Source organism: Saccopteryx bilineata, chromosome X (assembly GCF_036850765.1).
Source record: "Saccopteryx bilineata isolate mSacBil1 chromosome X, mSacBil1_pri_phased_curated, whole genome shotgun sequence".
In the NCBI taxonomy this organism is placed as follows: Eukaryota; Metazoa; Chordata; class Mammalia; order Chiroptera; family Emballonuridae; genus Saccopteryx; species Saccopteryx bilineata.
Genome location: NC_089502.1, coordinates 29,700,562 through 29,713,867, shown reverse-complemented (window position 1 = coordinate 29,713,867; position 13,306 = coordinate 29,700,562). Strand labels below are relative to the sequence as shown.

Sequence of the window (13,306 nt, the reverse complement as noted above, 5' to 3'; positions counted from 1 at the left end):
GGGTAGAGGAGAGAGAGGAATCCAAAAAGGCTTCCCAGGGTTCGTACTAGGCTTAGCAGTTGGGGATCAAGCCGATCCCGCCACCCAATCCTGGGGAATTGTAGGCTTTCGTTCCCCCATGAGCTTGCCGCTCAGACCCCGCTGCTCAGCCAGGGTTTAATGACCTCAGCAACTTTCCTCCCCCCGCCCGCCCGCGTTGGTACGGCCTGTCCGGCGTCAGGCGTTCCATCCCCCCCTCGTTCCCTCCAGGTTGGTTCAGCCCCTGTCTACTCTGGGGTGGTGCTCAGCCGGCGCCAGATCGACCCTCGACTTCAGAGGGGCAGTGCTGTGCCTCTGGGCGCCTCCTCCCCAGGTTCTTCGGCGTCTTCCGCCTCCTCGGACCCCTCACCATCCGCCGGTACCGGAGAGCTCGGTGTATGCCCCAGCCCTGACCCCACTCGCGATATGTCTACCCCGGCTCGGCGGCGCCTCATGCGGGACTTCAAGAGGTAGCCATCGGGGACCGCGGCGGCCGGGGCGGCCGGCGGGACGCAGGGCGGGTCCGGGGCGGGCGGGGGGCGGGCGGGGCGGCTGCGGGACCCGGCCCCGCTGTGTTTCTCTGAAGGTTACAGGAGGACCCCCCAGCCGGTGTCAGCGGGGCTCCGTCCGAGAACAACATAATGGTGTGGAACGCGGTCATTTTCGGGTGAGTGTGCGTCCCGGGCGTTGGCGAGCCGTGGGGGCTGTGAGGCGGCCCCTGGCGGCGGCGGGGCGGCAGAGGGGCAGCGCCGGGGGCTGCCGGGCCTAGGCGCCTCCCCGGAGCCTGTGCCTCGATTAGCTCGGCTCCCGCTGTCAGGGGAACCGTGCGGGGTTCTCCAGGGGGGCGGGGCGGGCGCGGCGGCCGGCCTGCGCCGGGCTCTGGAGCCTGGCACATCCCTCCGTGGTGGCTCTGGGCCCGGGCCGGTGCTTTCCCTGAGGTGGAGTGGGCAGAGCAGGGCACAGCCGTGTCCTAAAATGGGAGCCTGGAACCCCTGAGGCAGGAACTGACTCTTTTTGTCTGTGTTGCAGGCCTGAAGGAACCCCGTTTGAAGATGGTAAGAGAGTTTCTTTACACCCCTTTCAGGAGCCTGAGCACCTGGGGGAAGGGGCCCCGGGCGCCCCGGAAGTGCCTCCTCCTAGGATTAGGACCCCGTTACTCCCTAGCCACTGCCCCCCGAAGGCCCGACTGGGACCCGCTGTGGGGCAGGTTGCTCTGGCTATTGTCTACTTGACTAGGTTGCACCTTTTTTCTGGCTTACTTTAAAAAGATTTGTGAGGAAGGCAATCACTTTTTGAAAGGAGCATCACAGCCCTGTTAAGGACTTTTGAGGTCTGGGCTTTGATCTGTAAAATTCAGCCCCCACCAAGATACGCAGTTAGTATCAACCCAACCACTTGCTGATAGACATCTGCTTAGCACTCAACCACAAGGGCAGGAAGTAGGGACAGCACGTTCTTAATATGTTCTTTGGACATGGAAGGGATGCGAGCATCCTTGCACACAGCTCTGTTTTCTACAATATGGCATTGAACGCCTGCCACTTTCACTGCTCGAAAATGGGTTTTTAATGGCCAGTTTGAGTATAATATCGTTTCTTATTTTAAAATGGGTTTTTACAGATTTAGATTTGACCATAAGAAACACACATTAATTGCTTTTGACTTTTTCTTTAAAAACTTTCTATTTTGAGGTAATTACAGATTTATGTGCAGTTACAATACATAATAGAGCAGGGACACGGTCTACCCTTCACCGATCTCCCCCAAGCCCTCCTTTGGTAACATCTGAATGGCTGTGTTACTATATCACAACTAGGAAATTCACATGGACACAGTTTTATGTGCACCTAATTGTGCGTGTGGGGTTTGTTTTGAAAGTTTCATTCACTTAAAAGATGATTAAAAGTATTTGAACTACTGTTTGACATCTTTAATATTTGAGGTATTTTTAAAAAGGAAAGAATCTTTCTGTTACTCTTTTCTCAATGACTTACCTTCTTTTAGTCGTGTAGTGTACACGCACACGCACGCACGCACGCACGCATGTAACTCAGTTTGAACGTGGGAACAAAAACATTTTTGAAAACTACTGAGCACATACTTATGTTGGCAACTTGGTTGCTTTTTGATGCTACCAGTCCACAAGATGTGAGCTGGGACAGCATCAACAGATTCTATAATTTGTTTCAAATACTCAGATTTCCCTAGGAGGCTGCAGACACTCACCCGAATACTTTTACCTTCCTGTCTACCTTCATTCCCTGGGTAAATATCACTGCTCCTTGGTGTTCCAATAAAAAGACATGACAGCAGGAGAAAGGGATCCTGAAGGCAATTCTTTGGTGCGGTAACTCATTTCAGCTGATCCCTAGCCAGACTGAATTTTGCTCTGTGGGATTCGTGCTAGTTCTTCCTACCTGAGCTTTATGTGCAGATTAACTGTGTATTTGCTTTAGCAGGCTGTGTTTTCAATGACTTTTTTTTCTTCCTGATTTTACTTAGACTTCTTTATGTTGGGCACAGCTTTATTAATAGTACATCACTTTGCTGGGGGTTGGATACTTAAATATTTTAATGGTGCTACTCTTGTTTTAAGTGGTATGAATTGAAAAGGTACTTATAGAATCCATTACCTACCTGGACTTTCCCTCTTGACATTACTGACTCTATTTTTGATGATGTGTATCTCTCTCCTGGCATTACTGAACGGAATTACGCAGGCTAAACAACAGTACTCTTGTCTGATTCATTCTCTTGAGTAGTCTGCTATCCAAGAATGCTTCCTCGGGCGTCTAGAACACTGGCTGTGGCTGCAAAAAGATTTTGACCATTTGTTAATACCCCTCATTTATGGTTAGCTAATATACTGGAAAAGATTGATTAGGGACAGGTGGCATAGTTGATTTTGCTGCTTCTAATGTATTAGATAAAGTAACAGCCCCCCAGACTTTTTTTTTGCTGCTTTCCTGAAAACCGTTTATAGTGGAAGTTTCTGGAATAGCCAGACTCCAGTTCAAGAGATAAAATCTTAGAAGCAAACAACTCTGATTTAACTGCACAGACTTGGAGGAGAGGGAAATGTTTCCGAGAGCTTACACACTAAACAAAGCCCTGCGGGAGCAATGCTTCCTCAAAAATATTGTGCGTATTATGCTAATACAAAGGCTACGGAATAAATCATTCTCCACATCATCTAAAAATTGTTAACAGACACAGTGAGATACTAGTTTGCTTTGCATAATATTTAAGAATTTGGGTGTAAGATATATTTTTTTAAACGAATCACTTAAAATCCACTAAGGGTGTTTTTAAGTGATTCGTTTAAGGGTGTTATCTTAAAGATCGGAATTTTTAGTCATCAAAAAAATGCTTCAAGGACATGTACTCTGCTTTCCTTTCAGGGGTCATAATCTGATGGACAAATGGCAGAAAACGTCCGCAGAGGTGTTTTCTTTGGCCACCCCAGTATTTTAAAAAATCTGATTTTGTGAATGTTTTTAGCAGAACATCCATTCTTTAGTTTAACCATATCACTCCCTATTGCCAGACACCAGCCATTTAACACATTTATGTAATTTTCCTGGTTCCTATGTATCGATGGATTGATCCTTTCCTCACAATGTTTTGGCCTGCTCAGGGACTGGAACAAAATCAGTCCAGATTGTGTACTATGGCGAGGTTTACATTTTCAGTTGCTTTAAAGCCTTCCAGATATTCAGAGAATACACTAGTCTCAATTGCATATTCTAGGATTTTAAATTTCTTTAACATTAGTTTAGGATCTCAGAAATGGAATTGAGGGTTATACTAGAGGCTCTGATTGTTCAGTGTGGCTGGGGATATGAAATATCCCCTTTTAAATAAGCATTTGGAGTATTTGCATAAGTCCTCATTTATGTGCAAGTAGACATAAGCACTCCGTTGCACTTCTCAGAATAGTCAGCCGCTTTAAAAGACTTGGCTCTTCGTTGGTAGCTAGGTAAGTGTCTTGTTGATCTTCTGGGCAAGTGTTAGGCAGACAGTTCAAGTCAAGGGTTTTGAGAGCTACCAACATAGGTACTCAGCTTGCATTTAATTTGAGTGTTTGATGCAGGTCACAGATAAAGTCCTATTTAATATTTGAATCCATTAATTGTATATTTCTTACTAATAATGAAGTTTAGATTTGGGGGCTTTACCTCCTTCACCTGGGTCTTGAAACTTCAGAACTATTAGTATTTGTGGAGCACTTCCTTTGTGTCACTGTGCATACTTCCCTCATTGAAACTTCACAGCAGTGTTCTGTGGTGGGTACTATTATTAACCCCATTGTACAGATGACGAGCTTGAGGTCGGTTGAGTGGCTTCCCCAAGACTTCATAGCTAGTAAGTAGCATGACAAGAGTTTGAGCCCAGGTCAGTGTGACTTCAAAGTGCCACTTATGCCTGCATTGTGTTGTTTTACTATTTTGAGATACTATATTTAATGGTGGTTTTAATTTAAAGTACCTGAGAACTCCGTGTGCTATGATACCCGCCCCGATTAGAGCAATGCCTTGATGATGCATCTCTTATCTATCATTTTATCAGATTTCCGCATTGAGCCAAATGTGTTTACACTTGAGAGACATAAGGAAGCTCAAAGTTTTGAACTCTCTAACACCAACTCCCACTTTTTTTGCCTATTATATCAGTAGTACTGAAAAGGAAAACTATGATTTCTTCCTCAAAAAGGGGAAGATTTATGGCTAGGTGGCGATAAAGGTGAAGTACGCTCTGATGTCCTAGAGCAGTGGTAGTCAACCTGGTCCCTACCGCCCACTAGGGGGCATTCCAGCTTTCATGGTGGGCGGTAGCGGAGCAACCAAAGTATAAATAAAAGATAGATTTAACTATAGTAAGTTGTTTTATAAAGATTTATTCTGCCAAGCTTAGCGAAAATCCGACAAAGTACTTGGTAAGTAATTATTATTATATGCTTTAACTTGCTGTAACTCTGCTTTATAAATTTTATAAAGTTACTTCCCTACTTTATAAATCACCATTACTGTGGAACCGGTGGGCGTTTAGAAGATTTTACTACGAACAGAGATACAAAAGTGGGCTGTAGGTATAAAAAGGTTGACTACCCTGCTCTATAGCATGTTTGTCCATTCCAAAATGTTTTTTTCTTGTCCACAGTCTCTGCATGTTACACTTTAAATTAGTCTGAAACAGATACATGTTCATGCCAAGGGCAACTTTGTTATCCAGTTGTTCCCTTTGTACTTGCTGGTAGAAAACAAACTTTTCCGTTAGTGGTAATAAACCTATTAATGGAAGCAAGAAGGAAATAAATTGCCTACTCTGAAGGAATCAGCAACAAATTATACTGTTATCTGAAGTGTGATCTGTTGTATTAGAGTAAGTGATTTATTAAATGTACCAAAGTAACATAGTAGAACATGTGTTACCTTATACCAGATGGTAAATGATTCCATAAATTTACTTGAAGAGATTTCAGTCAGGAGAATAAGTTGCCCAATTGTTTTGAATTTAAATCAAATTTAAAATAACATTTTAAAGAAAATAAATCTCCCCAAATCACATCATCCTACAATTTTTTTTAAATTTTGTACCTTAAGTGAAAAGTGAAGAGGCAGAGAGACAGACTCCCTCCCCCATGCGCCCAGACCGAGATATACACAGCATGCCCACTAGGGGGCAATGCTCTCCCCATCTGGGCTGTTGCTCTGTTGCAATTGGAGCCATTTTAGCCCCTGAGGCAAGGCCATGGTGCCATCTTCAGTGCCCTGGCCAGTTGTGAGAGGGGAAGAGAGAGAGAGAAGGGAGAGGGGGGTGAAGCAGATGGTTGCTTTTCCTGTGTCTTTTTTTTTTTTTTTTTTTTTTTTGCATCTTTCCGAAGCTGGAAATGGGGAGGCAGTCAGACAGATGACAGACTCCTGCATGCGCCCGACCAGGATCCACCCGGCATGCCCACCAGGGGGCGATGCTCTGCCCATCTGGGGCGTTGCTCTGTTGCATCCAGAGCCATTCTAGCACCTGAGGCAGAGGCCACAGAGCCATCCTCAGTGCTGGGGCCAACTTTGCTCCAATGGAGCCTCGGCTGCAGGAGGGGAAGAGAGAGAGAGGAAGGAGAGGGGTAGGGGTGGAGAAACAGATGGGCACTTCTCCTGTGTGCCCTGGCTGGAAATCGAACTCAGGACTCCTGCACACCAGGCCGATGCTCTCCCACTGAGCCAACTGGCCAGGGCACCCCTGTGTGTCTTGATAGGAAATCAAACCTGGGACATCCACACGCCAGGCCTATGCTCTACCATTGGGCCGACTGGCCAGGACCATCCTACATTTATTCCTACTTTTTTTTTTTCACAGAGACAGAGATCAGAGGGAGGGACAGATAGGGACAGACAGCCAAGAAGGGAGAGAGATGAGAAGCACCAATTTTTTGTTGCGGCACCTTAGTTCATTGATTGATTTCTCATATGTGCCTTGACCCAGGGGCGGTACAGCAGACTTTCTAATGCCTTGCTCAAGCTAGTGACCTTGGGCTCAAGCTGGTGACCTCAGGGTCTCAAACCTGGGTCCTCCGTGTCCCAGTCTGACACTCTACCCACTGTGCCACCGCCTGGTCAGGCAATCCTACAATTTTTTTTTTTATACAGAGAGAGTCAGAGGGATAGACAGGGACAGACAGACAGGAACAGAGAGATGAGAAGCATCAATTATCAGTTTTTCGTTGCTCGTTGCAACACCTTAGTTTTTTTTTTGTTTTTTGTTTTTGTTTGTTTTTGAGAGACAGTCAGAGAGAGGGATAGATAGGAAGAGACAGACAAGAACAAAGAGATGAGAAGCATCAATCATCAGTTTTTTGTTGCGCATTGTCACAGCTTAGTAGTTCATTGATTGCTTTCTCATATGTGCCTTGTCCGCGGGCCTTCAGCAGACCAAGTAACCCCTTGCTTGAGCCAGTGACCTTGGGTCCAAGCTGGTGAGCCTTGCTCAAGTCAGATGAGCCCGCACTCAAGCTGGTGAACTCGGGGTCTCGAACCTGGGTCCTTCCGCATCCCAGTCCAACGCTCTATCCACTGCACCACTGCCTGGTCAGGCGCAGTCCTACAATTCTTGAATGAAATCTAGTTTTTCCTTCTAAGTCTACAATCTAGTATGCTTCAGGGCCTTCTGCTACCTCAGTTGACACATATTCAAGAAAAATAAATTCACTTCAATAGTAACCTAAACAAGCATCATTAGAAAGCTAAATCTTCTGGAGACATGAATGTAATCTAATGTGATTTTTAAATTATTTCTGCCATTAATTCCCTCCAGTAGTGTGAATAAGTTGATTTTAGGGAAGTGCCTTGTGAGTCATACTTAAGGGTTCTGAGAGGAACTATGAAGTTTTCTCTGGCTTACATTCTATTATGTCTTCACTCTAGAGTTACCATTACATTGAAAGGAACCAGTGAATACTTTTATACGTATTACCTTCTATTTTAAAAATAATTTGATTATTGACTTTTTTTTCTAGCATTGATTTTTGGACCTTTGTAATCCCATTCTTTCTAGTCCATTTTATTTTATTTTTTTTTAATTTTTTTGTATTTTTCTGGAGCTGGAAATGGGGAGAGACAGTCAGACAGACTCCCGCATGTGCCCGACTGGGATCCACCCGGCACGCCCACCAGGGGGCGACGCTCTGCCCACCAGGGGGCAATGCTTTGCCCCTCCGGGGCGTCGTTCTGTTGCGACCAGAGCCACTCCAGTGTCTGGGGCAGAGGCCAAGGAGCCATCCCCAGTGCCCAGGCCATCTTTGCTCCAATGGAGCCTTGGCTGCAGGAGGGGAACAGAGAGACAGAGAGGAAGGAGAGGGGGAGGGGTGGAGAAGCAGATGGGCGCTTCTCCTGTGTGCCCTGGCCGGGAATCGAACTCGGGACTTCTGCACACCAGGCTGACGCTCTACCACTGAGCCAACCGGCCAGGGCCTTTCTAGTCCATTTTAAAACCTCCGGAGAGTTTAATAATGGCAGCTGATGCAAATAGACCCTGATGTCTTCCGGTCTTCTGAAGGAAGAAGGCCAAATTTAGGCTCTAGTTTCTTGTCATTTTAAGGATGTCTTCAAAATGTACAGTGGTTAAAGTTACACCACAGGTAGTAATTTTGAGTTTGAGGTGGCTGTATTTAAGTTTAGAGGAGAATAGTTACAAAACAAAACAAAAAAAACATCATCTTTGGGTGGTGTGTCATCTGTCAATTTTTAGAGCAATTTCTGGAGATGTAGTTCTTACCCAGTCTCCCTGTATCTTTGCATTATTTCATTTAAGAGTTGAAAAAAAGTCACATAGTATTAAAAGTATTAAAAACAAAGTGCTCCTGAACAAAGTGATAACTATGTTTTTTAAAACCTTTCTTTTCTAACTACAGGAACATTTAAGCTTATAATAGAATTCACTGAGGAATATCCAAATAAACCGCCTACGGTCAGATTTGTCTCTAAGATGTTTCATCCAAATGGCAAGTATCACTTTTAATACAGTATTTAAATTAACGTCCTGTTCATTCGGGAGGTATTCCACATTTCCTATGGATTTGTCTGTGGTACTCGAATATTTCGGCAATCTGAGGTTTCCTGAAAACTGGACTTGTTCCGGGACGCTCTTGCTGTCTGGGGCTGTGGTCCGAGAACTAGAGCAGGAAAGCTACTTGGCCTTTCTTTGGAATCAGAGAGCATCCTGGTTTGAAAGATGCTCTGGAGATTTCCTTCTCATGTGAGGTCTGATTGAGGTAGTCTTGTGTTATAATTTTTTCACTAGTGTTTAAGACAGTAGTTTTCAACTTTGGATGCAGATCAGAATTATCACAGAACCTTTTAAAAATAAAGATGCTCTGGCATCACTCCAGGCCCACTGCATGTCAGACTCTGGAAGGCCAGGTATCCAGTGTGTATTGTGAAACACTGCAGGTGATTCTAACTTAGCATTTCCTTTCCTTCTTTTTTTGTTTCCCAGTAGTAAGCCTAGAAGAGCTTGCCTTTTATTCAGGTTAATAAAGTATTTTCCAGGGTATCAGATATTACCTTCATACCAACACAAAACCTTGTGAGCATAGAGCTATCTTTTGTTATTTCATATAGAAGATTCAGTTTACAAATTTGATGGAGTGAATTTCTCACAAGTCTGTGGGTGCCTACGGACCCTGTCAGAAAATGTTTAGGATTTCCTGGAGAATAGGGCAGTCTTCAGAAGGAGCCCAAAGTATCTTCCCATTCTGTACTGATTCACTTGACATTCTCCTGATTATTTCACTAGTAATGCTGATGTCTTTTTGGGAAGGTTAACTACGAAGTAGCTTAGGATCCTAAACCTCAAGAGCAAAGGTTTCTTGACTTTATCTTGATTCTGCTGTAAAAGCCTTAATGGTTTTATTATGTTTAACACCCTTCTCTGCCCTTAGTCTATGCAGACGGTAGTATATGTCTGGACATACTTCAGAACCGTTGGAGTCCAACTTATGACGTGTCTTCTATTTTAACATCCATACAGGTGAATTTTCCTTCATGTGACAAACTATGGCCTTTTATATGTTTATATTAACAATTGAATTGTTTTTGAAAGCTGTAACTTAAGGTAAAATGTAGGTCATTAAGACCTAAGCCACCAGAAAATATATGTATTTGCCTAGCTACTAGCAGATTAATGTAACTCTAGATTAGCGTGCTGAGAGCAAATTTAGATATGATTTACAACAATTCAATTGAGTATCTTATGTTTTTTGTTTTGTTTCTTTTGTTTTTGCATGGAGGAACTGACCTTTTACAAATTGTCTTTCTAGTCTCTACTGGATGAGCCCAACCCCAACAGCCCAGCAAATAGCCAGGCCGCTCAGCTGTACCAGGAGAACAAGCGGGAATACGAGAAGCGTGTTTCTGCGATAGTAGAACAGAGCTGGCGTGACTGTTGACGCGGGGGCAGCGAAAGAGGCGGCTGGGCATAAGGAAACTATCTATTGATGTTTGTCATCTTCCTGTTCCTCAGTGTCATTACATTTACTTCATTAAAAGCAAACTAGTTATTGTGCTGTTTTCATCTTCCCTCGCCAAGCTTTTCCTACCCCTTCTAGCTTCTCCTTCAACATAAAAACACCCTCTATGAGATCAGATGTACTGTGCCTGGGTTACGTGCAAACATTGCAAATGCTGAGTCCTTTTCTGTTGGAGCTCATCGCCAGCTTTAGGGCAGCGTTTTGCTGCTGTACTTTACACTAAGCTTTTCCAATGAATTGTTATACGAGTGGTGCTTCTGCAGAGCTTGATGACCGGGATGTTATTTTTAATGAAATGATGGCTGCAGTGTTTCACCCTGGCTGAAACACTTGTATTGGATTTAGAAGCAAATGTTTGGAATAGGGCCTATCAAAATCAGGGAAACAAATCCATTCAAACATGCATTTTAAAGAGATGAATGTTCAAAATGCAATGTTTCTAAGACCTAACCGGTATGAATTACATGATAGTTTTCATTGGTAGGAAGCATGTTAAAAGGACTCAGCCAAAGGAGTACAGCAATTGTAGTCACTGACACATCCTCCCCTGGCAAGATACTCACCGGGCACACCACGCTACGTTTCAGACCACAGTGGGCCTTGTCTGCGGGTCCCACAGCCATGGGGTCCAGCAGCCATAAAAGTATTTGAGGGGAAAAGGTGATGTTGCTGACGTGCATGTTAAAGCCTCTGATGCTTGTCTGTACTGATGGCTACCTAGGGACAGCTGTGCGGGAAGGCTTCAGCATTTTGACTAAAGAGGTGTGGGAGCAGAGGAATGGAAACAATTATTAGTTTCTTAAGGTAGGAAAGCTTTGTGATCCTTACATCTTTTCAAAGGAGCAGTGCTACCTTAGATGAACAGATTTGTAACCTCCCCTATTTAGTTTTAATTAACCGAATGAAAGAAGCGTATCTGTGGCAAACTATTTTCCACTCAAATCCTGAGTTAATGCTGCATGCTTTAGTTTCTTCTTCCCGTTTGGTATCATAAGAACCTTCAGATTGTTTGCAATCTTTCTTTGGGTATTTATACCTTTGAATAGACAGTACCTTTAAGTAGCAGTGTGGGACAAGGCTTGTAAATGTTTTGTCTAAATGTTCCATTGTCACCTTTTGTGCATTTACCACTCTTCTAAATCTAACTTTACACAGGTAACCCATGTAAAAAAAAAAAAATGTACATTTTTCAAAACTTGTAAATAAAAATAATCTTAAAATTTTGTAGTCAAGGTATAATTATATTTTAGCTCAGTATGAAATTTTAGTAGTATTGGAATCACATATGTACTCACTTCCCCCCTTAAAAGAAACATGGTTAAAACAAAAGTACAGATTTGGGGAGAGGGAAAAGAATAGATACTGTTGGAGAAGACCTTTTAGTCCTGAGTAGTAATGCTTTTTTTAAAAAGCATTTTAGGCCCTGGCCGGTTGGCTCAGTGGTAGAGCGTCGGCCTGGCGTGCAGAAGTCCCAGGTTCGATTCCCGGCCAGGGCACACAGGAGAAGCGCCCATCTGCTTCTCCACCCCTCCCCCTCTCCTTCCTCGCTCTCTCTTCCCCTCCCGCAGCCGAGGCTCCATTGGAGCAAAGATGGCCGGGCGCTGGGGATGGCTCCTTGGCCTCTGCCCCAGGCGCTTGAGTGGCTCTGGTCGCAACAGAGTGACGCCCCGGAGGGGCAGAGCATCGCCCCCTGGTGGGCAGAGCGTCGCCCCCTGGTGGGCGTGCCGGGTGGATCCCGGTCGGGCACATGTGGGAGTCTGACTGTCTCTCCCCGTTTCCAGCAATACAAAAAAAAAAAAAAAAAAAAGCATTTTAACAGAATGTAAATCAAATAAAACAAAGCTACTTCAAATTTCTTATCACTCAAAGGAATGAAATTGTGGTAAGGGGGAGAATAAAGCTGGATATTCAACAGCACCCTCAGACTGATACCTAACTTGTTGATCCTGACATACGCTTCTATAAAAATCCTAACAATGAGTACTGAGTTTTTTTCAAAAAATAAAATTAGTTCCAGTTACAGTTTTATTAACTTAAAATCATGTTTGTTTCATAACCAACTTATGGGAACAAGAAAAACATGCATTTGCTTTTTTTTAATGTTGCCTTACACATGTACGCTCGTACTCTGGATGGTCAGGGGGCCCGAATACCTACATGAAGTTTGTACTACATAAAGGGTTAAAAACAAACAGTACCAAGCCATTATAAAATGGGGTTTTCAGTCCTGTGTAAAGTTTGGGAGTACAGTACCCTCAATCAAGTTGTGCTTAAATAAAACTCTGTCTTCTGAAAAGCAACCTGCTTTTTACATAGACAAGGACGACAACGACTTTGTGGAAAATCACCTCTTTACTTGTTTGGGGAGGCACTAAATAAAATGTCTTTACGGTATATGTACCTATTGGTCCTTTAAGACATGACACTTCAAGGAAGCTCAGTGTGGGGGAGTTCATTCTACGCTGACCGCCACATTCATCGGTTCGTTTCACCTGGGACCAACATCCTTAAATGTGCTCACTGTTTTCCGTTATGTCCATTTCTGTGTCACCGTAGAAACATTAAATTGGTCTCCGCTTGATATGTCAGTTTTACACGAACCGTTTTATGCTGTTGTGGTTGGGTAGCTTATTGACACTTAACCATACTTAAAAAAATAAGGCAAGCTCAGGAGTATGCAGATATATTTTTTCTTTTGTACACCTCCTGAGAAACACTATTCCCAATCTCCTTTGTATGGTAACCCTGTTTAAACTTGACAACATTCGACCAACAAGCTGACTTCCTAAAGCATCGTGCCCATGGTAAACCATGATAAAAGGTACCAGAAACCATTAATTTGATGTTTAATGATAATTTTCCCTTTTTTTTTACAATCTTTTTTTTAAACAGATACCACAGGCTGCCTGTATATAATTTAGAACAGGTTATGTGAGGTTCCTTTTCAAGTGATAGATCTAAACTTGAGTCTTCAAATCTGCAACTGCTGATGTGGGGGGAAGGAGGGATGATGAGGAACAAAGGTTGTAATTAGGGTCCTTTATTTAGGACCCGTCTCCAGCTTAAGGGGTTTCCCGTAGTAAAGTGATTCATTACATACTACTAAAAAGAGGATCTCAACAGAAGGCATGAAATTTCCATTCATTTTTCAGTCACAGTGGATGGAAAAAAATTTAAGATCTGTATGACTCAATTATATATATACAAATTATATAATATATACAATGATAAATACGTATATACATGAATATGTATTTATATAACTGA

The 13,306-nt window shown here is 43.5% G+C and overlaps 1 protein-coding gene across 1 annotated transcript; it reads left to right on the top strand.

Annotated features, from left to right (window-relative positions):
* Positions 1–249: 249 nt before the first annotated feature.
* UBE2A (ubiquitin conjugating enzyme E2 A) lies at positions 250–10,402 on the top strand. Its single transcript, XM_066249434.1, has 6 exons — positions 250–488; positions 605–685; positions 1,048–1,073; positions 8,423–8,512; positions 9,452–9,540; positions 9,830–10,402. The coding sequence occupies exons 1-6, from the start codon at positions 445–447 to the stop codon at positions 9,956–9,958; spliced, it is 459 nt and encodes a 152-aa protein (XP_066105531.1). The 5' UTR covers positions 250–444; the 3' UTR covers positions 9,959–10,402.
* The last annotated feature ends 2,904 nt before the right edge of the window (positions 10,403–13,306 follow it).

What these genes read in the sequence shown, in the direction of transcription:
- UBE2A (XM_066249434.1), top strand. Translation starts at nt 445, where the DNA reads ATGTCTACCCCGGCTCGGCGGCGCCTCATGCGGGACTTCAAGAG. An exon ending in TGGAACGCGGTCATTTTCGG is followed by an intron (nt 686 to 1,047) that starts GTGAGTGTGCGT and finishes TCTGTGTTGCAG; the next exon opens with GCCTGAAGGAACCCCGTTTG. An exon ending in CTATTTTAACATCCATACAG is followed by an intron (nt 9,541 to 9,829) that starts GTGAATTTTCCT and finishes TTGTCTTTCTAG; the next exon opens with TCTCTACTGGATGAGCCCAA.